Below are 26012 nucleotides of genomic sequence, written 5' to 3'. Positions count from 1 at the left end.
AACCCAAGACACCGAAAAGTACAAAATAAACCCACAAAAAGTGCGTAAGATAATAAAAACAAAAGCAGTAATTATAAACTAGAATGTTCTGGTAACAAACTGAAAAAGGGCAGTCCAAATAAATAAGTAAACAAAAACATATAGGCCCATTTCACTTAAAAAAACATAGATGTGCAAAATATCAATAAAATATTAGCAATTTGAATTCATTCATATATTAAAAGAATTAATACACAATATATGAATAGGTCTTATTAAGCAAAAGTTAGAATGGTTCCAAATTAAGAAATATTTTAATGTAATTCACGACACTGACAAAAGAAAATTGTATGGTAATCTCAATGGAAGCAATCTATTTTAAAAATATAATGTGGTAAATTTAAATGCCTTAAATTTAAAAAGCAAGTTGGAAAACTATATAGTATAATCAAATTTTTGTTAAAACAAAACAAATATATAGATGCAAAAGCTTATAAAGATCAAGAGAAGAATATACACTAAGCTACTGATTTGATTCTGGGTGATTCTGGGGGGGTAATTTGGAGATAGGAAGCTTTCTCATTTTATTCTCTACATAACTATAATGTCTGAATCTTTCCTGTTAAAGGACTGTGTTCAATGTAGATTGTGACACCAAAAATGAGAATATATCACAACACTACTCATTCGAAAAAGGCATAGTGCTGACAAGTATTTTAGATGCTAACATCTGATGTCATTTTCCTGAAAAGCCACAATGTAAATATAACTTAAGTCAGTGCTTCACACTTATTATAAACAAAGTAATTACATTATAACCATACAATCTTTGTAAATGTACTTATTAATTCTCCATAGATCTAATTGACATTCCTGTCTCAGTCGCTCTCTTCAGATAATAAAAAGGGCTGGAGGGATCAGTGAAGAAAGAATTTGGGGGTCTGGATGGCCTGTGGATAGTTGATTTTCCTAAGGCAGACATGAAGTACCTCTGCTCCCTCTGAAACTGGGGTCAGTGTAATTTAAAAGGTCAGTTCCATTGTCATAAATTGTTTCAAAGTCCACAGACCTCTATAAAAAGCAATAAACATTTAGGTAAGCGGTCTGCCCTAACACCCCTACTTCAGTTTTCAACCATTACCAATATCCCAGACACCAAAGGTCAAACCCCAGAGGCAATTACTACTCAATCTTTCAGTCCCCGCGTATCTTCCACACGGATTTAGAATGGAGACAGGGAGACTTGTGAGTCTCCACTATAGTCCAGGCATGAGTTACAGTAACACAGACGCTAATGAACTGATGCCTGGGATATAGCAGTTGATTCACAACAAATCTCCCTGTCTCCGTTCTTTCTGTTGCACCAAACTTGAGTATTCTTCAGTTATCTTCCAAATAGATGTTATGTCATTTTTCATTAGAAATTGTTAATTAATATAATTTAAAAATTAACAATTAACTTGGAAATTGTCTAGTACAACTTCCATTTGATGCAGGGATTTCTTCAATAGAGTCTCTGATAGATGCTTAAAATCTGTAAATGATATGTAACCAACTTCTTCCAAAACCAGGAAATTCCATTTCTATAATTAGTATTTTATTGCAATGTTATTTATTAGGTTTAGTTAAAATCAGTCTCCAGGAAGTTCCATTTTCTAAAACCTACTATAGCTGCATGTTGCCTTTCGGATAAACTGTCTCAAACTATACTGACAATTTAGAAAGAAAAGAGAATCTTGTAACCTATGAGTTAAAAGACATGGAAGAAAATGGAATGCACATTGGAAAAAACTTCCAACTGTTATTATTTGCAGGTAACATTATCATATCAGAAAAAGCAAACGTCTACAAACTAGGACAATTAATAGGTAAATTTAAGATTTCTGGTTACAAGATCAGTATTCAAAAATCAGTTTTAAATCTATATATCAACAACAGAGAAACAGAAAATTAAAATTTAAGAATAAGACTTGAATAGAATCAAATAGAAAAAAAGTAGCAAAAACATGTGCAAAAGCTCTCTATCAAAAATTTTGAAACTAAAATCTCAGTGCATAGAAAGATAAATACCATGTTTAGGAATTGAAATATTCACCCTTGTAAAGATAGTAATTTTCCCAAATTTAACCTGTAAATTTTATGCAATCACAATAAAATTTCTAGTAAGTTTTGTGAGAAAACTGGCAGGCTGGTATGAGAGACACTAAAATTAAAATGTATTCAGAAACCTAAAGGGCAAAGAATAAGCTAGGCAATCTTGAGGAAAAGTAAGAATGATTTGGAGGACTTCTATAACCATACATTAAGACCTATCATAAAGCAATAGTAATTAAGGCAGTACAGTATTGGCAAAAGAACAAACTAATAACTCAACGAAATGCATTCCAGAAGCAGATCCATACCTATAAAGACATAATTTACAGTAAAGTTGCCACTAAAATGCAGAGGGAAAAAGATCGTCAGTTCAATAAGTGGTGACGGATCGATTAAAAATTCAAGAAAAAAAATGTTTCTGGGCCAGGTGCAGTGGCTCGCAGCACTTTGGGAGGCTGAGGTGAGCGAATCACAAGGTCAGGAGTTCAAGACCAGCCTTACCAAAATGGTGAAACCCCCATCTCTACTAAAAATACAAAAAATTAGCTGGACATGATGACGGGTGCTTGTAATCCCAGCTACTCAGGAAGCTGAGGTGGGAGAATCGCTTGAACCTGGGAGTGGAGGTTGCAGTGAGCCGAGATCGCGCCACTGCACTCCAGCCTGTAGACAGCAAGACTCCATCTCACACAAAAACAAAAGTGTCTGAACTCTTTACTGATACCATATACAAAAATCAGTACTATATTCATAAAAGATCTAAATTTGAAAGATAAAACAATAATGCTTTTAAGGGAAAGATAGTAATATATTTTTCTGACCTGGGAGTAGGCAAGAATTACTAAATAGAATATGAAATGAATCAACCACTGAAAAAGTGATAAAGTGAACTATTTTAAAATTATGAACTATTTGTCATCAACAGTCGCCATTAAGAGAGTTAAAAGACAAATAATAGACTAAGATATATGTCTAACAAAGGATTTGTATCCAGAATACATAAATAACTACTACAAAGCAAGAAAAAAGATGAACAGTTTAGTAGGAAAAAAAGGCAAAAAATTAAAAATACATTTCATAAATATGATTACCAACTAGCCAATAAGCATTTCGAAAGATATTTAACCTTATTAGTCAAGAGAAACATGAAAATTAAAACCATAGAATGGTTAAATTGAAAAAGGAGAAAACACCAAGCGTTGATTAGGATGTAGAGCAAATGAACTCCTATATACTACTAAAAGAAATGCAAATTGATACAAATACTTTGAAAAATGATGTTGCAGTGTCAGTTAAAGTTTAACATGTACATATCCTATAGACTGGAGGTTCCATCCTTAGGTATAGAGCCAATAAAAATTCTTCCAACTGTTCACCCAAAGACACCCAAAAATTTGATGTAAATTTTTTTGAGTCGTGCTGTTCATAGCAGCACGACTCAAAAAAAACTCTAGATGAAAACTCACAAACGACTATCAAGAATAGGATGGATACAGAAAAAAAAAAAAAAATATATATATATATATATATATATATATATATACACACACACACACACCCCTAATAGGCTAAATCTCATAAAATTAATTTTAATTTTGAGGTTGGGCACAGTGGCTCACCCCTGTAATTCTAGCACTTTGGGAGGCCAAAGGGGGTGGATCACAAGGTCAAGAGACCATTCTGGCCAATAAGGTGAAACCCCATCTCTACTAAAAATACAAAAATCAGTTGGGCATGGTGGTGCATGCCTGTAGTCCCAGCTACTCAGAAGGCTGAGGCAGGAGAATCGCTTGAACCGGGGAGGTAGAGGTTGCAGTGAGCCAAGATCGCACCAGTGCACTCCAGTCTGGCGACTGAGCGAGATTCCGTCCAAAAAAAAAAAAAAGACATATTTAATAGAACTTGAAGTTTACAAATTTGAAAATATGGATGAAGTGGACACCATCCTACTATATGCCAAGAGAAGAATGGTTAAACTATGGCATACTCATATAATGGAATATCACTCAATGATACAAGGAATTATCTAATATTTGCAACAATAAAGATGAATCTCAAAAATGTGCTGAATGAAAGAGGCTTTACACTACACTGTATGATTCCATTCATATGAAGTTCTGCAACAAGCAAAACTAAACTAAGGTGGAGATAAATCATCAGTGATTACCTGTTAAGGGGTACAAGTCGGAATAACTATTGGGAAATGTCGTAAGATAACTTTCTGTAGTGATGGTAATATTCTGTACCTTTGGGTATAGAATGGTTTAGCTTACACATGTATAGACATTTGCCATAATTCAACAAATGTGCACCAAAGAATTGTGCAAAATGTATTAATAACAACTCTTTGTATGTGCGTTGTATATAAGTGTAATATCTGAAGATAAATAATTATAATCAAACTTTGGACTGTAGCTAATAATATACATGGTGAGAAATTTATGAAAAAGTGAACTGGTTTCTAGAACTTACTTTCAAATGCATAGAAATCAGATAGTTTAACAGATGAATGAAGTGTGGGATAAGTGATAAACATGAGAAAGCAAAGTAAAATACTAATGGTGAAATTTAAGTGGTATTATGGGTATTATTTAAGTGGTATTTATGGGTATTATTGTAACTTATTTCAGTCTTTCCATATGTTTGAAAAGTTCAATACAAAATTGTTGGAAAAAATCCATTTTCCATTTCTTTTTAAAAAAAGTTAAAGTAAGAATATAAAGGTGGTTGCTAATATATATCAATAAAACAATTCTCTTAAGCCAGTAGCTAACTTTGTGCTTGATACTTTGACCACGAATTTCCATTAAAGTCAAGCACAAAATAAGGGTTGCCAACCATCATCACTTTAATTATATTATTCTGCAAGAAATAGACAATACAATTAGACATATGAATGTATAAGATAATATTAATACAAAGAAAAATTATCCTTATTTTAGTATAATGTAATTCTATACTTAATATCCAGAGAAGGGACTACAAAAACATTTTTTATAAACAATAGGAGATTTAACTTGATCAATTATATAATAAATAGAAATAAATATACTGTATAAACATAATATAAAGTAAAAATAATAAATATAAAGTAATAGCAAGAAAAGAAGCATTATAATAAAAGAAGCACAACTTACAAAATATAATGGATTATATTTACAATAGAAACCAAGGATGTGAAATACCTAGGAAAAACATCATAATTCATATGCAACAAAACATATAAGAGAAACATAAAACTCAGTTAAGAAATATATGTACACATGGGTTGGGCGCGGTGGCTCACACCTGTAAGCCCAGCATTTTGGGTGGCCGAGGCGGTGGATCACCTGTGGTCAGGAGTTCGAGGCCAGCCTGGCCAACACGGTGAAACCCCGTTTCTACTAAAAATACAAAAATTAGCTGGGCGTGGTGGTAGGCACCTGTAATCCCAGCTACTCAGGAGGCTGAGGCACAAGAATTGCTTGAACCTGGGAGGCAGAGGTTGCAGTGAGCCAAGATCCATGCCACTGCACTCCAGCCTGGTGACAAAGTGAGACTCTGTCTCAAAAAAAAGAAAAGAAAGAATTATATGTATGTATGAAAAGAACTGAAATGGAGATACTTTCTAAGTTTTTATAACAAGAAGATTCAAATCTATCAAAATGTCAATATTGTTTAAAATTTAACTGAAATTCAATACTGTCCTAATTAATATCTCAAGAAGATATTTAATTTAGAATATGGGGCAAATAAATAAAATTTAAATATATAAATACATACAACCTTTATGAAAAAGTCCCAAGCCACAACTAATCAGCGTTCAAGTAGCTGATATTTTATGGAAGCTACTCAGGGAGAAAACCTGTGTTCTTTAGTACATATTCACTGGGGCCTCTATTGCCAGTAACATAATTCCAGAGGGCGCTTGTTGTAGCAAGTTGCCTGAGTTCTGTAAGTGACTCAACCAGTGACTCAGGTAAATGCTAATCTATTTTCTATCACTATGGATTTCTCTATTTGCATGTGCTTAATGGCCTCTATTCTCAAAGAATACATAGTCTAGCCCACAAACTTTTAACCTTTCTACCACAATCCTTGGAATCACACGTAAAGTACCTTTAGTAGCACCTGTAATCTCCCTCCACTTTGGACTTTATAATCCACAGGTTAACATTCTTGTTAGCTTTTCCTACTCTTCCTTTTTCTCAACACTGCTTCCCTCAGGATCTTAATATTGTTATTTTAATAAGGTAAGAAAGAAAGAACTCCAAACAAATCAGAGGCCCAGAAGCCATGCCACCCCCGCCCTTTCCCCACTTCACATATTCATCTCTTTTCAATAACACCCCGTAGGCCACCAAAAGCGATCTTATTTCTCTGACCTCGGTCACCTCCTGGTCAGGTATGCAGTCTATCCTTTCCGAGTGGGGAATATCTGGGCACTCTGGAGTAAATGAAGTATCTGCATAGGAATTAAAGGATAAAGTTGAAAATGTGTAGTGTAATCACAGCTCCAGGAAGGAAGCCAGCAAAGTTACAGACTTTCAGTCAATTCTGCACACAACAGATCACCAGTAGCTGGTATCTACATTTGCATACAATGTTTAACACTTCTCCAAGCTGGTATCTATATTTGCATATGATGTTTAACACTTCTCCAAGGTTAAACACGTTTATTTCTACTTTGTTTGCTTTTTATACAGATACAATTTGTATACCATAAAATTCATCCTCTTAAAGTATATGTCAATGGTTTTTAGTTAAGAAGTTGTACAACCTATGACCACTATCGAATTCCAGAACAATTTCATCACCCCAAAAAGAAATGACATTCCCATGTTCTCCCAGTTCCTCCCAGTCCCTGGTAAACACTCATCTATTTTCTATCACTATGGATTTCCCTATTCTGAACATTTCCTATAAAAAGACTTTTTCTTTAGTCTTTAAAATTTTTTCTTTAAAATTTGTGGCCTTTTGTGTCTGGCTCCTTTCACCTGGTCTACGGTTTTGCAGGTTAATCCATGTTGTAGTATGTATCAGTGCTTCATTGCTTTTAATGGCTGAATCACATTTTGTGTGTGTGGATATACCACATTTTGTTTATCTATCCATCGGTTCATGTACATTTGGGTTGTTTCTACTTTTTGAGCATTATACATAATTCTGCCGTGAGCATTCAAAAGTTTTTCTATGAACTATGTTTTCAGGTCTCTTGGTTATATATCTAGAAGTTGAATTGTTAGGTCATATGATTAACTCGATCTTTAGCTTTCCGAGGAACTGACAAAGTTTTCCAAAGTAACCACACCGTTTTGCATTCCCATTAGCCATGTAGAACAATTCCAGTTTCTCTGTAACCTCAGCAACACTTGTTTTTATCTGTTTTTAATTACAGTCATCCTAGTGGGTGTGAAAGCGATATGTTATTGTTTTGACTTGCGCTTCCCAAATAACTGATGATGTTGAATATACTTCCATGGGTTTAGTGGCCATTTATAGATTTCCTTGGGATAAATGTCTATTTAAATGTTTTACTCATTTAGAAACCTTTTTTAAAAAAAATTTGGATTTGTAGTATTTCTTTATACATCCTAAGAGAATATATTATCTTATATTCCAATGTATTATGTTAGAATGTATAAAGAAATATATTTGCAAATGATGTATCTGATAAGGGCCTAACATCAGATATGTTATCTGCAGATATGTCCCCTGAATCTGTGGATTGTTGTTCACATTCTTGATAGTTTTCTTCAAAGTGTGCTTCAAAGCACAAAGTTTTTTTCAATTTTGATGAAGTCCAATTTGCCTATTTTTTTCTTTGGTTGCTGTGCTTTGGGTATCGTCTAAGAAGCTGTTGTCTAATCCAAGGTCACAGACATTTTTATTTATGCTTTCTTAGAGTTTTATAGTTTTGGCCCTTATATTTAGGTTTTTGATAAATTTTGAGTTAATGTTTATATATGCTGTCAGGTAGGGATCCAACATTATTTTTGTTGTTGTTGTTACCAGGGAAGACCTGATTAAATAGCTGGGAAAGTCTTTTTTCTTACTGTTTTTTCTTTAGTCTCTTATATATAGGCACAGCTGCTTAAAGACACCAGATGACTCAGGCTACATATCAGGAAGATACTATTGGCCTCATTGGAAACAAACACCTTCACTCAACATTAGCTATTCTTACTTTAGCCTTTATCAACTTTGTGGAATCTTCTCCCCATAACAACATCAGAAGTAGGACTGGCTCATGGACTCCATGAACCATCTGAAATCTAGAATTTCATCAGAATTTGGAGGAAACAGTTACTGTGGGCATTAGCAGGTGTCCATTAATGCTTTTGTTTTGATTCAAAACAAAGCCCCCAAATATATTCACTATCACTATCTTTATGGCACTACATTTGTATGTGTATATATGTATATATTTCAGTAAAAATTTGTCTTAAAACTGGATTCCGGCAATATGCAACAACATGGATGAACCTTGAGGACATTATGCAAAGTGAATTAAGCCAGTCACAAAAGGACAAATACTCTGGGATTCCACTTAAATAAACTATCTAAAATAGTCAAACTCATAGAGGCAAAGAAGAGAATGGTGGTTGTCAGGAGTTAGGGGAAACAGGGATTGCAGAGTTGCTAATCCCCATGTATAACATTTCAGTTATGCAAGATGAATAAGTTCCAGAAATCTGATGTACAACATCGTTTCAATAGATAACAATACTGTCTTATACACTTAAAAATCCAGTAAGAGGGTAGATGTTATGTTCACTGTTCTTACCACAATAAAAACAAATTGATTTTAAAGCCCCCCTTTCAACCCATGGAAATACATCTTCAAAAAAGAAAAAAAAAAAAAAACCCCAGAGAAAAGTTCAGTATGTAAGACAGTTAAAAGCATAACTACTCTGCATAAATCAGAATGTGGTTTAGGGTGAATGCAAGTGTGAAGATCTAGTTTTATATCAAATAAAAGAAACCAATTATTCATATACACTGGATAGCAATCTTATGAGACTTGCAATCTAAAAAATGTTTTAGAGGAGAGAAGTAGGAATAAGCTCAAAATGGCTTATATCAATGGTTTTCAGATCATCTTTCAAAGTTATAAATAGTCCCTAGAAAGTGTCTTAATGTTTACTGTGGAGAGAGATGAAAAGAGATGGAGCAGGTAGGGTTCTACTATCAGGACAGCTTCTTTTCACTGTAGGCTCAATTCACATCTATAAAGTGAGTTTGTCACGCAGAACAAAGCCCAAATTCAGCTTTACTGAAAATACATTTTTGAATTACATACATTTTATTATTTAGAGTACAATATGTGCTTGAAAGAGAAGGCATTCTGTTTGATGCTTCCGGGTGTCTGAGAGAGAGAGCGAGAGAGACAGATAGACAGATAGAACAGTTTCAAAGGCACCTATGAAGAAACTATAGCTATGTATGTTGGTATAACCAAGCCAACTTAATGTAATCTCCCTGTAACCTTCGTTTCCTTTTCCATAATATAATGGGGCTGGAGGCACTGTTACCTTAACTGTCCTTTCTCATTGAAGGCAGTATGACTTCATGACTCTGGGTTGAAGGGCAGGCATCTAGTGAGCCTAATTTTGCATCTTGTTAAAATTGCACCAAATGGGGCTTGGGAGACCCTAAATATCACTATCATTCAGGGTTTCAGTGCAGAAAAAGAACACTTATCTTTTGGAGTTTAACTTAAACTAATTGGGGATGTGAATTTTGAATACCGCAATGTAGTGGCATATTGAAAAGTAAAAGAATAAAATAATCTCTTTGGCATTTAGAGGGGACTTCCTTTACCCAGCCTTCCAACCCACAAGCATCTCCTTTACCTGAAGGTTCCTCCAACACAAGAAGCAGCAAGAGGATATCTATGACCACCACAATTAGGCAGAAGATGATCAGAAGGACTTCCAATACACTGAGCTTCCTTGCCATCTAGATAGACACAGATAATTGGGTTAAAACAAATCACAAAGCCCCACCAATCTAAGAGGATACATAATCATTGTGATTGTGAAATTGTTTGCAAGATGTGGTTGTTTGCAAGATGACCTTGATTATCAGCATCCTCTTTACATAATCTAAAGATTATTTGTTTCCATTTATCAGTGTCCCTAATTAACTCTAGCTTTACATCCAACACCTGTAAAGCCCTTGACTTTTTTGCATGCAGAGGAATTGAGGATTGTCCAAGGAAAAGTATATCAGGCATGAAGAACTGAAGGGAAAATGTTGTGGAATAACACACAGAAGATAGATGAGGGGCTGAAGTAGCTCACAAAATCCTTTAGATGTCACTTTGATCTTCACATCCACCTAATGTAGTAGACAGGAAGGTATGCTCAGGGAGAGAGAAAATAGCAAAGCTTGAATCTAAGTCTTCCTCTTTCAACTGTCCTGGGGATGATGCTGAAGTCACTGTTTAGGCTGTTTAAACATCACTGACATTCTTAAGGATCTGGTAGCAAAAACATCCTGATGCCCAGGATGAGGCTTGCTGGTATGTTCACACCACACAACTCACAGAAATTTGGTGGATCCTAGTAACCCTGAAGATCATTTACTGACCCAAAATTTAAAATATTTTCTATATTGGAGGATGTACTGAACTGGGAATCAAAGGGCTTGAATTCTTGTCCTGATTTTCTTACTAACAGATGGGCTATTTACCTATTTGGACCTGTATTTCTTCATCCACAAAAATGAGATCAGACACTGGATGTGTTCTCATTTTTCTGCTCTGATTACAGTAAATCTAACATTATTACATGTCTCGCAGATCCATGACAGCCCTCAGCTGCCATGCCTTCATTGCCATTCCATCTCCATCATCCCCAAAAGTTAGCTAGCCCCTGGAATTTATCATCCTCAGAACTGTTCCACTTTTGAAATTGTAAATTCATATGTAAATGAGCAATGTCCTTTTACTATCCCATTGTCTTACTTTATTTTATTTTATTTATTTATTTATTTATTTATTTATTTATTTTGAGACAGAGTTTTGCTCTCGTTGCTCAGGCTGGCACAATCTCAACTCACCGCAACCTCTGCCTCCTGGGTTCAAGCGATTCTCCTGCCTCAGCCTCCCGAGTAGCTGGGATTACAGGTATGTGTCCTGTAATCCCAGCTAATGTCCTGCTAATTTTGTATTTTTAGTAGAGACAAGGTTTCTCCATGTTGGTCAGGCTGGTCTTGAACTCCTGACCTCAGGTGATCTGCCCACCTCTGCCTCCCAAAGTGCTGGGATTACAGACGTGACCCACTACACCCGGCCTGTCTTACTTTATTTTAACAAAGTATTTTATCACATCAAGGCTACTGTTACCTTTCTATTTCCTTTTAATCTCCTAGCTCTTCCTAGCTGTTAGCCTGAAAAGACCTAGGCCTCAGTGTTGATTATTTCACTTCTCATTGCTCTCATCTTCCTTGTTCCCTATCTGCTAACAGAATCTGCAGGATGAAACTAATCGTCCAAACATCTGCCTCTGTGCTGACACACCTAGCTCAAGGGAGATGCCACTGAGGCTCATAATCTCCTAAATAAACTGGGCCTGCAAGCCAACTGATGGTCTTGACAGTGCCTCTCACTTTTCACAGCAGTAATTTTTATTTTATTTTATTTTATTTTATTTTTTTGGAGATGGAGTCTCACCCTGGGAGTGCAGGGGCATGATTTCAACTCACTGTGACCTCCACCTCCCAGGTTCAAGGGATTCTCCTGTCTCAGCTTCCTGAGTAGCTGGGACTACAGGTGCGTGCCACTACGTCTGGCTAATTTTTTGTATTTTTAGTCGAGATGGGGTTTCACCATGTTAGCGAGTCTGATCTCAAATTCCTGACCTCAAATGATCCACCCACCTCGGCATCCCAAAGTGCTGGGATTACAGGCGTGAGCCACTGTGCCTGGCCTCGTAGCAGTAATTTAAAAAATTGATCCTTTTATCCTTCTTTTCAGGCCTGACCGCTATTACCTACACTCTTATTCTCATACAATATCATCGCTGATATAAAATAGAAAGTAACTATTTTGCAGAAACTACTCCATCTCTCTGCTTCTCAACCCAAGCTTTTCCACAAAAGGTTATTCACATCTATGTAAATTCTTACTTTTCCCCCTCTATTCTCAGTGAAACAGTTTTTCCTCTTCTTGTGTAAGTATAATCCTTGCATTTATTGTCTAGATCTCACAGCTGTTGAATTTCTCAAAAATCTTATTCCGCCAATTATCTCTTCTTTTCTTGCAGAATCAATTTCACTCTCTGAGTATTTTTTCTTCATAAATATACCCCACATCACCTCAAACTCTGTTAATGACTCTGTGTGCTTCTCCAGGTAACATAATAACTTTCTTTTTCCTTTCATAGCTAATCCTCCAGAATGATAATTCCACACTTTCTATATTCCCTTCTTCATATTGTCTTGGCTGTTTTCTGCATTCCACTGGAAATGCTCCCACCAAGGTTACCAGTGACATCGTAGCTGAATACAATGGACACTGTCTTGACCACTTAACCACTTCCTCCTCCATGAACCTTTCCACCTATGGATTCCTTGATAGGAATCTTGGCTTTCCACCTATATTTCTGGCTTATCTTCAATATTCTTTGTAGTCTCCTATTTCTTTTCTTCTTCTTCTTTTTTTTTTTTTTTTTTTTTTTGAGACGTAGTCTCGCTCTGTTGCCCAGGCTGGTTCTCGGCCTGATCTCGCTTGATGGCACGATCTCAGTTCACTACAACCTCTGTCTCCCAGGTTCAAGCGATTTTCCGGCTTCAGGCCCCCAAGTAGCTGGGACCTGCCATCATGCCCGGCTGATTTTTCTATTTTTGTAGAGACGGGGTTTCATCATGTTGGCCAGGATGGTCTTGAACTCCTAACCTCAGGTGATCTGCCTGCCTCGGCCTCCCAAAGTACTGGGATTACAGGCATGAGCCACCACACTCGGCCCTATTTCATTAAATGTCGATGTCCCCCAAATTCTGATATAGGTTTCTTTTTAAAACTATGCACACTCCTTGAACAATCTCCACCCCTCATGTGACTTTATGTGACATGTGATGGCAATCCAATCTGTATTTCTAGCCCAGGGATTTAGATTCATATATTAAACTGCCTGTTGGACGTCCCACAGATTCAACCAAATTTAACATGTTTAAACCTGAAATCATCTCTCCCCACACTTCAGTCCCAGTTCCTACCAATTTGGCCAAATTATTTGTTCCTCAAATAATTAATAACTTGAGGAATAGAATCACATTAAAAAAAAAAAAAAACCACCTAGGAATCTTTTTTTAATTCCTCTTATTCTGTTAGTTCTCACAGCCATTTACCAGTTCAGTCAGACTACTTTTCCGGTATCTTTGGGTTATTACCCAAGTGACCAGCACAAACAGGGTCATTTGGATCTCCTATATTCAAGCTTTTAGTGGATCTTTGAATAAACCAAAAACCCTTTAGCTTTGTGATCAAAGGTCTTCATGGCACCTCCTAACCCCAACTGCTCAGCCTCTCCTCTCCCCATATTCCTACCATACTAAACCAGCACTTACGCAGCAACAAGCTATTAAATATAAGTCAACGGGGACAAAGAATGTTCTCTCTCTTGTTTTTATGTTTATTTTGCCTCTCCTCTTACTTTACATTTCCCTGTATCCTTGCTCTTCTCAACTCCTCCCCAATGCCATGACCATTTCTACAAATATTTTATATAGGTATATAGCTTCAATTTTTAATTACAGTAACCTTTAGGTTAATGCGTAATAATTCCATAAAAGAAGCAGTTGAATATTGAAATAGAGGTAAGGAACTAGGATCTACATGTAATTTGACAACAGGCCTTTAGGAAAAACCCTTAACCCTTGGAGACTTGAGGTTTGGGATTAAAATTGGGGTTTATTAACTATTCTTTACTATTTACTTAAATTAATCAGTTTTCTCTCTTTTAGTCTAAATTATTTAAAAGATATACTCTAATCCCCATAAAATATATATTGTATTACTGTATTCTCATAAAATCCCTGCATTGAAGCTGATCAGACAGATATCACGATTTCCATTTTACAGATGAATATTAAGGAATTTTGTCTAGTCACAGTTAGTGGTGGAACTGAGACAAACACTAAGAGCCGCTACTTTTTAAACTAGTACTTGAATACTCTCTCCACAACGTGCCCTAGGCTGCAGAGCTTAAAGACTTAGAGGATCGGTCTCCAATGGTGGAATTTCAGGTAGTGAAAGAAGTATGAAGAACCTACCCTGAGAGAGCTATGGTATCAAACTTCATTTCTTATACATACAGCCCACAACTCAATACCACACAAACGCATTATTCATCAATTGGTCTCTTTCTCCAAGTATTATTTCTCTCTACAGGGAGACTTTTTTCTTTGTAGCCTGTAAAAGTCAGCAGCAGGGACCCACTCCACAGCTCCTCAATCCTCCTGAGGGAGCAGGTTCAGCACCTTAGCTCAGGAAGTTCAGGAACACTGGGAATAACCCTAGGTATTTTCCTGCCTTAGGAGCTATTGCCATTCAGACAGAGGACAGGATGGGGGTTCCGAAAGGTAGAAATTCTTCCCTACTTAGAAACCCTTCCTGCCCAAAGCTGGGAGGAATTCACCTTCCTCCAAATCCATGCCATCTTGAGATAGTTTCCAGAAGGATCCCAACTGTTTCCTCTGTCCTTAATTTCTCCCAATGAGAGAGGAGGATCTCACACCAGACCTCCCCGAACCTGTCCTCCAAACACTGACAACACACACACACACACACACACACACACACACACACATCTCTCCTCTCCATCAACTGTCTCATCCTCACTCCTCATCTTTTATGGAAAAGGAAGAAAATATTAAGTCCAGGAGAAAAACATGGGCATCCAGATCACTTAACAGAGCAGCAGACAGAAAAATCACACAAAGAGAAAGGGACCCCCCTGCCCTTGTTCAAAGCACTGCTTGCATGGAGAAGCGTACTCACTGCATCACCTTTTTTCTATGCTGTGTCTCTCCCTCAGCGATTCATAGGAAGCACTGAGCAAAGGTAACTGGGCCGAGGTAGCCAGCTTCTGCCACGATTAATTTATTGCCCTATAAAGTTGACAGTAACTGGAGGAGGGGGTGCATATTCCAATAGATCATAAAAGAACCCTTGCTCTCCATGTGACATAGAATGAAAGCTCCTTTTGTTAATAAAAGGGGAAGGTGGTGTTTTTTCTAATCATTGGCCCTCCTCTGTATCCCTGTTCATACCTGGTTACTTTGATTGTCAAGTTATGCTTCCTCATCTGTACATGTAGCCTAAAGGGTCAAGAGCTAGGGTCTTGTCTATCTTCTTCACTGTTGTATCTCCTGTGCTTAGCACTCTGCCCAATATCTATAGTTCTTTTTAAATGTATAGCGATTTATTTAATAAGTAAGTGAAAGAAGGATTAGCTCTCGGTTCATCACTTTGTTCTTTTCTCCATTTTCATCCTCCAGAGTTCTCTTGGTATAACTCAGCTTTTCATTAATTCAAATGATCCTTTCCACCAATTATTCTAAATAGTGAAGCACCATTAAGGTAGAAATTATGCAAACCTGTCCGGGCGCAGTGGGTCACACCTGTAATCCCAGCACTTTGGGAGGCCAAGACGGGTAGATCACCTGAGGTCAGGAGTTCGAGACCAGCCTGGCCAATGCGGTGAAACCCTGTCCCTACAGCTAGGCGTGATGGCAGGCGGCTGTAACCCCAGCTACCCAGGAGGCTGAGGCAGGAGAATCGCTTGAACTCGGGAGGCGGAGGTTGCAGTGAGCTGAGATTGCCCCATTGCACTCCAGCCTGGGCAACAAGAGCAAAGCTCCATTTCAAAAAATAAAAATAAAAAAGAAAGAAAGTATACACACCTAAAATGGGAAGACGCCTCTAGTGGATATTTGTCATATTCTTTGATGGCTCAGCATCTTTCAAAACTTCTTGCTAAGATGGGGGAGGTGGGGAGGGAGACAAGGGTTGAAACACTATCTACTCACTACCTAGGTGACAGGTTCAATCACACCCCAAACCTCAGCATCCCACACAATATACCCTTGAAACAAACCTGTATATGTGCACCCTGAATCATAGACCTTGAATCTAAAATAAAAGTTGAAAAAAAATTATAAACAGAGGATCCTTAAAAGGACAAAAAAAAAAAAAAAAAACAAACAAAAACAAAAAAGAAAACAAAACAAAAAAACCTCTTACTTAAATCAACTTAAGGAATTTTTCTCCAAATCCTGCCTCCCCAAAGAAACAGCTGGAAATTCTCTTTCACAGCCTCTCTTTCACCCAAGGTAGAGGCAAGTGACTGGAGCTTTGTGAATGAGATATTCCCTTGAGTGACTTACATCCAGAAGAAGGTGTAGATAAGGAGGTACCATGTAAAACCCAGGATGTTGGAAAGATAGCTCGTTTCAGAGGCAGCAGGGACAAGAGACCTAGGGGCATCCTATGCTCAGTATTTGGGGTTGCAAGCTGCCAGATATGTGCTCAGGGCAGTGGCAGTAGAAACCCCTACAGGGTAACCTGGGGTTTGTCCTTAGCCACATGGCCTACAAACCTGACTCTCTAGTCCTACTGGAGTTTCAATGAGTCACCAATATCTTTTTTAAAGTTTTCTTAAGCTAGCTAAAGTGGATTTTTTAATTGACATATAATTTCCAAGCCATAAGATTCACTCTTTTAAAGTATACAATTCAGTGTTTTTTTAAAAAAAAATTACAAACTTCTGAAACTATCACCACTATCTAATTCCAGAATATTTTTGTCACACCCCCAAAAAAATAATTAGTGGTCACTCTCCATTCCCATCTCCCCCTGTTTCTGCAGCCGCTAACCTACTTTCTGTCCTTATGGATTTGCCTATTGTGAACATTTCATATAAATGCAGTCATACAATATGTGGCCATCTGTGTCTGGCTTCTTTTACTTGGCATAATATTTTCAAAGTTCATCAATGTCATTTCAGGGATCAGTGTTTGTTCCTTTCCATGTCTGGATAGTATCCCCTGCATGGATAGACCACATTTGGTTTATCCACGTATCAGTTGATATACATCTAGGTTGTTGATACTTTTTGCCTGTTATGAACAATGCTGCTACGAGCTGGCATGTTTTTTTAAAATTCTGCCTGGAACATACCTAGGAGTGGAATCACAGGTCATGTGATAAGTCTTTAACTTTTTGAAGGACTACAAAACTGCTTTCTAATGTGGCAGCATCATTTTACATCGCCATTCCTGCCAGTAATATATGAGGGTACAGAGGGCTCTTTTGGTGGCACCTAAGAACTGTAAATAACAGTGTTCATAGTAGTGAATCCTTTGTGTTTGCTTCAAATGCTCAGTATATGGAAAAGCACACATGCGCGCACGCACACACGCGCACACACACACACAGAGAGAGAGAGAGAGAGAGAGAGAGAGAGAAAGAGAGACTAGGTTTCTGCATTTATGAACTCCTGGAATGACATATTCAGCTTTTCATCTGCCCCAGTACAAGGTGGACTTTGTTAGAGGGGAAACATACCAAGATCTCATTTCAAATTCGGAAGACATCCTGGCAAGATCAAGAAGGGAGATTTATTGTTACATAAGAGCTTTCTATTCTTTGTGTGATATTTTACCTTTAACTCCCCACATGCCGTGCACATTTGTGACTTCTTTTATGTAATAGTGGTAACCAGCAATCCCAGCTAATCTATAACCTGTTTCCTAAAGTGCAGAAAAGAGCTACCTTCACCATCCCTTCTTGCTAACTAACTGGAAGATATTGGATCACCACACTGGTGTTGACCAACGAGAAAATAACAGAGCCACTTTGAAGGGTAGAGACAGGCACGTGACCCGACATCTTCCAGTTGTCTATCGGTAACAAGGCACAGTAAAGTTAGCTCTTGGTGGAACTCAAACAGTTGTCAAAGCAAGCTGCTGGTTGGAATCATCAGATCAGAAACTTGTAAAATGAGTCACCCCTAAGTTCCAGAACACCATTCTCCAAGGCCAGGTGCAAAACTCTCAATGACTCTGCTGCTATGATAAGAACAAAGAAATATTGTTGGGATCTTGACGATATCTGCCACGGCCAACAAAACCTTATCTTTGTAGGTATATATGACATTTAATGTTATAACATTAATAAGAAAGGAATAGATGTCTCCCTATTTAAGTGAAAGAGTTTGAGAGTATTATTTTTTATTTTGGCACACCTATGAAGAAATAAAGTAAAATTATGTGATCTGAAGAACAGAGCATATGTGGAAAAGGAAGGCCCCCAGCATCTTCCTGAATAGCTGGCCAGGAGTTGTAAGCATAGGTCCATGTTGTAGGGGCTGCTCTGGGATGGCCACAAATGGATATGGTTCCATGAGAGGTGGTTCTCAGAGTGTGGTCTGAGGAACAACCTCTGGGGGTGTTGTTGAGCAAAAGGGCTCACTCTTCAATGTGCTAGAAGCCAATACTCTGACGAAGGGTTTTGAAGAAAAGGTTTTTATTGCAAGTCAACTCACAGGAAACAGGAGTCCAGCTCAAACCTGTCTTCCTGTGCTGGCTTTAAGGAAGTATTTTTATCAGAAAAGGCTTAGGGGATGGATGCTGGGATTAGCAGGTGATTGGTGAAAGAAAGGGGAGATCTAGAAAGTCCTCAGGCATGCACAGTTATCTCTTCAGGCCTCATCATGGGTCCCATGTGCAAATTTGGGAGGGAGTTAGTATGAAACTGTGGTGGAAATTTAGGCTGTGACATCAGCAAGCTCTCTCTGCGTTAACTCCGGCAAGCCATATTGGTTCCAACCGATACATCTTTTTCATACATTTCTGGCTGAAATTTAGCATTTTGTTAGGTTATGAATGTAGACAACAGAGCACAGTAGTTTTCACAGAGCATGAGTTTGTCAAAAATGGAATCACAGCTCTTTCTACATTACGAGATTTTAGTGGATATCTCAAAATATTGTTGATGTTGATCATTACATTGAAATTATGGCATTGTTACTTCCACTATTGGATCTTTTCATTTAATTTGATAATGAAAAAACACATCTCATGGGTTACTATATCCATTTTTCTTTAATATTTGGATAAGTATCTTGTAATAAGTTTTCTTTGAAATAGCATGCATTTTGCTTGATGCATTTAAAAACAATGTTGTGAGGAGGAATTCTGTAGGTTTCACTAGGCTGTCAGTGGGGTCCCTGGCACTTCACATGCTCCAAAACCCCACTGGCCTCACTAGGGCCTTGGCCATCAGATTTATGTAGTCAGAATGCCTCTCCTTAAGCACTTTGTGGCAGCCGGAGCCAAATTCCATCAATATATCCTTGATGGTAACATTAAATATTTCTTAAATATCAAGTAAATAATGTTTCCATCATTGTGACCTTCCTGAGTTTGTTAGAGTTGACAAGTTTCCCACCTTTTTGACCAAAGGATTCCCATGGCCGGTTTTCCGTATTTCACCAGTTTTCTAGTTAGCTCAGGCCCTCATCCAAACGCCCCTTATTGTGATAATCACATGATTTAACAATATTGTTTGTCTCTAGCCTTACGCAGGCGCTGACACATGAGTGTGCAGGGAGAATGAATGACTTCCTGGTCATAAGAAAAGAAGAAAACACAGGGAAGCAGACTCACTCATTCCAAACACATTCATTTTCAGGTAACATCAAAACTTAATATTCCTGTTGAACATTAATATATAATTTATTTATCTCAAATTTTAACCCTATAGAATTTTAAGCAAGAGGGTTGCAACTCCTATTTTTACCGGAGTTGGTATTTTCCTAAATTTAGCAATTGCTATGATGATTAAAATAGTAATCAATAGACCCTTCCACAAACCTACATCTTATAAAAGACTCCTTGCAGAGATGTAAGAAAAAGACAATTATAAAGGTTATCATCCTATTGGTGGATTTGGCTGCAGGTTCTGTGATGCCAAAGAGAACCAGAAAGACAAACTCGTAAGAGTTTGCTAAACAACAACCTTAACCCCAAACAGAGATTACTCATGTTCAAAATAGCACAAAATTCAAAATTACTTGCAAATTCACTTGTTTTATTTTTATCCGGCATATAAATTGCATATTTTTCTGTGAAATGTGGTTATATACATTAGAAATAAGATTTACACACTTCAAAGCACACCACTGCAAAAATAAATTATTTTTAACCTCCAAACTCTCTTTTCAGCTTTGCCTGCTCAGATCTCAATCTCACCACTAGCCCTTTATGCTAAAGATTTCTCAAGACCCTCTTCTCTCAGGTGAGTTGACTCTTCCTTTTTCCTCCCCATGAGGCTGTTGATAATTTCACATTATGTTCTTACTATGATCACTTTTACTATCATCTTCTGTTTCCTCTGATCTTTCCTTGTGTTTGCCTCTTCTTTGCTTATCATGCTCCCCCCACCTATAACCAATTAGGTGTATTATTCCCCCTGTTGCCTATAATCAACTAGCAGATGTTCTTTCTGGAGACTTTCTTGAGATGCTGATTAGCTTCAAGACCTGGAACTGTCACGGAAAGCTTTTTCTTGTGTGTTTAACAAGAGAATGGGGTCCATTCCATGATTACACACATGGACATACACACACTTCATCATGGACCCGGTTCATCTTCAGTCAATGTCATATGATGAACAATCACTACCATACTAACCACATAGAGACATTCAGGTAATGCATAGATTTTCCACACCTCCCTAACTGCCTATCCCGCAGGGCTAAGATTTAACCTTTAGGGTTCACACACAAAACATATAACAAAATTAACAAAAATATTTCACCAACAGTGGGTATGAACCAATTAGCAACACACAATAATTTTTATGAGCATGAAGTATAAGTAGTTTCAAAGTCGTTCATAGTTAGAATCTTGCTCTAAAAATTCACGGAGTGCTTCTCCATGTCAATGAGGTAAAATTATGTACACTGATGTTTCTGTCAGTCACGTCGATGCTTAATACCTGTTAGGAACCAAAGGAAAAGAATTGGGCATCTGGTGTTGAAATTTACTGCATGCAAATAAATTAGGTGCAAGTATACGGTCCAAATAACCCCCTAATACTTCTATATTGTATTGTCTAGCTAAAAGATTGCCCTCAAAGTTTCAGATGAGAAAAGTGTTTTCTAATTTTTTAGAGTACAAAGAATATTCAATGGCAGAGATGGGCCTTTAATTCAAGATTTATTTAAATTTTGTTTTAATATTTTATGTTTACCATTTAAAATATTAAATGGTAGAGACGGGCCAGGTGCGATGGCTCACACCAGTAATCCCAGCACTCTGGGAGGCCCAGGCAGTTGGATCATTTGAGGTCAGGAGTTTGAGACCAGCCTGGCCAACATGGTGGAACCCCGGCTCTACTAAAAATACGAAAGTTAGCCAGGCGTGGTGGTGGGTGATTGTAATCCCAGCTACTCGGGAGGCTGAGGCAGGAGAATCACTTGAACCTGGGAGGTGGAGACGGCAGTGAGCTAAGATTGCAACACTGTACTTCAGCCTGGGCAATAGAGTGAGACTCAATGTAAAAACAAAAACAAAAAAAAAGAAAAAAAAAGTTCAATATGCAACCACTGAAGAGAAACAACTGCACAAACTGGAGAGAACGCCCTCTTTTCCATTCTACGGAGGTGCTGATTTTTCTTGGCACCACCCTTCTGTTTCCTTCTTCTCCTATTCCTCTATCCACCCCAGTGTTTGCCCAGCAAGAGTCCACTATTCCTGCTTCTTCCTAGGCAGATGCTGTCAAGAAGGTTTCACTGCATGTGCCCTCATCAGCTTGCATGTCTGTCCATGAGCTGGTCAGCAGCAGGATTGGGCAAAGTCCTTTAAGGCATAGTTGGGGAAGTTGTTGACAAGAAAACCACAAGTATGAGGAAATAAATGTAAAGAATGCAAAACTGAAAGAAAACTTTTGTTTCAGGTTTAATCATCAGGAAGGATTATGAAAGAAAAAAAGTTCAGGAAAAAAATAGTAAGTAAACACACAAGGAAGAAAGTTTCATTTACCATCGGGATGATAAGTCTCAGGACCACTACACTGCATTAATCCCAAGGTAGAGATTTTTCATGCAACCAGAGTGTGTCTTGTAATCGATAACCATAGAATACTGTGAGCCAGGCAGCACTCATGGCATAATCATTATTGTCTGTGCCCGTGTAAGCTTCATTGCTATTACTGTGTTATGAATGGATGGACTGAAAACATTTAAGGATTATTATAGGAAGGAATAGTTAGTAAGATCAAGAAAGCACTAGGATAAAAATGTACATAAAGTGTGTCAGTGGCTCAGGAAAACACTTCATAGACACTAGTGGAAGGATTTTTATAAAGTGCTGAATCACCAACGCCTTTTGCAGTACAGAGGAAATATCTTACTAACACAGATTTTTCTTCAAAATAATAATAAATACAATAAACCATTTAAATAATAAAATAAAACAGTTTAACACAAATTTAAATAGTACAATTTAAATATGATACAAATTGGTTAAGCTATTTCTGGTGCTTCTTCACATGTAGGGTCTACCTCTTCTAAATTACTTTGAGGCAGAATCAGCAATATATCTCCACTTAACATTTTCCTCCATATTATCACCTACAATATTGAAACATATAGCTAAAAATTTATGTCTAAAGAAGTTTCAACAACTTTCTATAAGTTTATTATAAAAATTTGAGGCTGGGCACGGTGGCTCACACCTGTAATCACAGCACTTTGGGAGGCCAAGGCAGGCGGGTCACAAGGTCAGGAGATCGAGACCATCCTGGCTAACACGGTGAAAACCTGTTTCTACTAAAAATTCAAAAAATTAGCCAGGTGAGGTAGCGGGCGCCTGTAGTCCCAGCTACTTGGGAGGCTGAGGCAAGAGAATGGTGTGAACCTGGGAGGCAGAGCTTGCAGTGAGCTGAGATCATGCCACTGCAATCCAGCCTGGGCAACAGAGCGAGACTCCGTCTTAAAAAAAAAAAAAAGAGTGATAAGGAAGCATTCTATCATAGTTTTGTCATCCTTTTTTCTTTCTTTGTGGCACATGAAATAATGAAGCATATTTGATATATTTGGTATCATATTTGATAAAATATGATAGTTCAACCTATTTGGAAAGTTGATCTCTGAGGCAGAGGTGAGGGAGCCAAGACAAAGTTTTACATAGGTTTGCAGACAAGAAGACAAACATGGAAAGTAAGAATCCAGGCCATGCATTCCAAATGATGATAAACCATGATTTTTCATTCATCTCCATGTGGTCCATTCCTAACACACTGAAAACTCAGGAATTCCCAGAGGGCCTGGTAGGAGAGGGAATCATTTGGAAGGCAAGCAGTCAGGCGCTGCACTAGGCATATTAAGGGTGGAAAATACCATTCGCATTTTTCGCCAGTCACAAACCTGTGTCGTGGGGTCATTGTTGAAGGAGGGTGTTATGGCCATGCCGCTCACAGATATGCTGACACTGGTAATGGGGACACTGCCCACTCCCCAGATTTCAATGTAGCCCAGTTTCAAAGGATTTGTATCAGTGATGTAATTGTTGAAAATTATATGGCTTTGCATCGTATTCTGTCGAATTGGAGATTTAAAAAAAAGATAATAGCAGAATTAGTTCAAATTTTTTCCAACCTCTTTTTAGGCACAAATGTAGATCATAAAGTAAGACAATTTCAGAGTCACCATCTTGTGTCTTTGGATCACGGAAACCATGATTTCATCACTCTGTCTCCTATTGCCAACTCCCATCCACTTTGCACTGACAAGCAGCTGCAGGGTCTTTTGCACTGCCCTGAACTCTATAGGAGACAAAAGTCTCAACTGTCAAGATACTTATATTCTACAGGTGGAGGAATCACAAAATGTGCCGACCATTCCAAGGTAACTTAGGAACAAGGGCTAGATAACAGAAACAGCCCATCCATCTGTAACATGGTAAACTGGAATAATGATCATTACTGATGAGATGAGGATAGGTTTAATTGCAGAAAGCCTCCTGGGAGCATAGTAAATTTCCACCAGAAGTCTAGAGAAGTAGAAGAATGTGAATTAGCAAGATGAGCAATGAAGAATTTCTAGGTGGTATTTTATGCCCTTATGATATTCAGCATCCTCCTAAGCCAGTGGAATCTTATTCTCACTTCATATCAGTCACACTCACCTGGCTGGCAGAAAAGTTGGCCAAGTAATAGAGTCCTTTCCCATAGGTATCTGCAAACAGACAACAAGATAAACATGGCCTGGGCCTGTGCTGTAGAACTCTATGCTATAGAATATGTAAATACTCTTCTAATTTTCTACTTGTCTTGGAGAAGTAGACTTCCAAGTTACTTGTTGAGAGAGCAAGGCTTATCTTCATTTTTATTTTCTGTCTTTTGAGTGTTCTATTTTAAAATGTAAGTCCTCTTTATGGAGACTAATCAAACCCTGCACCCATACTCAGTTTGCACAAAATGTTTGAAATGAATGTGTATAGATGCATCTGTGTGACAGAGTCACTTCATATAACAGTTTCCTGACACCATTTTTAAGTCACTTCTCTTCCTTGTGGTCTACTATTCCCAGCATCTTCCTAATCAGCGCAGAATTTCCAGGTTTCTTTTGCTGTGTGTACACATGTCTGCACACACATTTATATGCACATACATACATAAACACCAACACTGGTGTCTTGGTGGGTTTATCTTGAGGTATTAGGCAAACTTAAAAATGTGATCTCCAGAGAACAAAGATGATCAAAGAAAAGGCTTCTTTGTCCTTTATCCTAAATGTGTGCCACAGGCCCACGAAGAATATGGAGTCCAGCACAGCCAGTGAAGGGGAACTAGTCAACAGTTTGGTTTCAAGTATTCCCATCCTACACCCTTCCCTCGTGGCTGTCATACTCTTCCCTGTGTGCTGGCCCCTTTCTTTTTCTTTCTCTTTTCTTTCTTTCTTTCTTTTTTTTTTTTTTTCTGAGATGGAGCCTCACTCTTGTTGCCCAGGCTGGAGTGCAATGGTGCGATCTCGGCTCACTGCAACCTCTGCCTCCCGGGTACAAGCAATTCTCCTACCTCAGCCTCCCTAGTAGCTGGGATTACAGGCATGTGCCACCACACCTGGCTAATTTTTTCGTATTTTTAGTAGAAATGGGGTTTCTCCCTGTTGGTGAGGCTGGTCTCGAACTCCCGAACTCAGGTGATCTGGCCGCCTCGGCCTCTCAAAGTGCTGGGATTACAGGCATGAGCCACTGAGCCCGGTCGTGCTGGCCCCTTTATAAATGACTCACCACTCAGTCAGTTGCCACTGGCTATCCCTTACAACTGTGCTAAGAGAGTAGTCACTAGTAAAATGTAATTGTTTAAACTTAAGCTTGTTAAGATTGAATAAAATTAAAAATTCAATTCTTCAGATGCACTTGCCACACATTTCAAGTGCTCGATAGCCACATATGCCTAGTAGATACAATATTGAACAGCAGAAGATATAGAACATTGTCATCACTGCAGAAAGTTCTGTTGGACAGCACTTGTCTAGAAATAGCTAATAATTTCTTGAGCAATCCTCCTGAGAGTTTACCAATTCCTATAAACTCCTAATAGAAAATATCCCATAAAAAATACAATTGATAGAGGTATTACCCCTCTTACTGGGACAGTAAACCATGTAATTAGGCAACGTGTCCTTGACCATAAATCCTCTGAAATTTTATCTCAGCTGGCTACAGATAAACTTTCCCCATGGCTCCCACATTGCTACCTTCTACAGTGGATTACAACAGTTGCATAATGGGAGGTGATTCAGAACTGAGCTTCATTTACATGAGGAATAAAGATCACATCCAATGTGGATTATACCCTTGAATTAACAAATGATTATATTTTAAAATGCAACATTGTTTTAACAGGGAAAAGGTGAAAGCAGGCCTGTAAGGTAATCCAG

At 37.9% G+C, this 26012-nt stretch overlaps 1 protein-coding gene across 4 annotated transcripts in view; it reads right to left on the bottom strand.

Moving 5' to 3' along the window:
* MGAM (maltase-glucoamylase) overlaps positions 1 to 26012 on the bottom strand; it is a 246667-nt gene that overhangs the window by 97175 nt on the left and 123480 nt on the right. For 2 of the 4 annotated variants that reach the window (XM_074036172.1, XM_074036173.1), the window contains 3 exons: positions 24253 to 24302; positions 23493 to 23663; positions 20132 to 21061 (listed from right to left, as the gene is read on the bottom strand). The exons of 1 other annotated variant lie outside the window; for it this stretch is intronic. In XM_074036172.1, coding sequence (XP_073892273.1) covers positions 20984 to 21061; positions 23493 to 23663; positions 24253 to 24302 — 299 coding nt within the window. In that variant the 3' untranslated portion in view covers positions 20132 to 20983. Of the gene's footprint in view, positions 1 to 6437; positions 6518 to 9908; positions 10015 to 20131; positions 21062 to 23492; positions 23664 to 24252; positions 24303 to 26012 lie in introns of those variants that run through there. One more of the 4 variants, XM_065542691.1, reaches the window with a different exon arrangement.

Source organism: Macaca fascicularis, chromosome 3 (assembly GCF_037993035.2).
Source record: "Macaca fascicularis isolate 582-1 chromosome 3, T2T-MFA8v1.1".
NCBI classification, from domain to species: Eukaryota; Metazoa; Chordata; class Mammalia; order Primates; family Cercopithecidae; genus Macaca; species Macaca fascicularis.
This window is presented reverse-complemented; position numbering and strand designations above follow the sequence as displayed.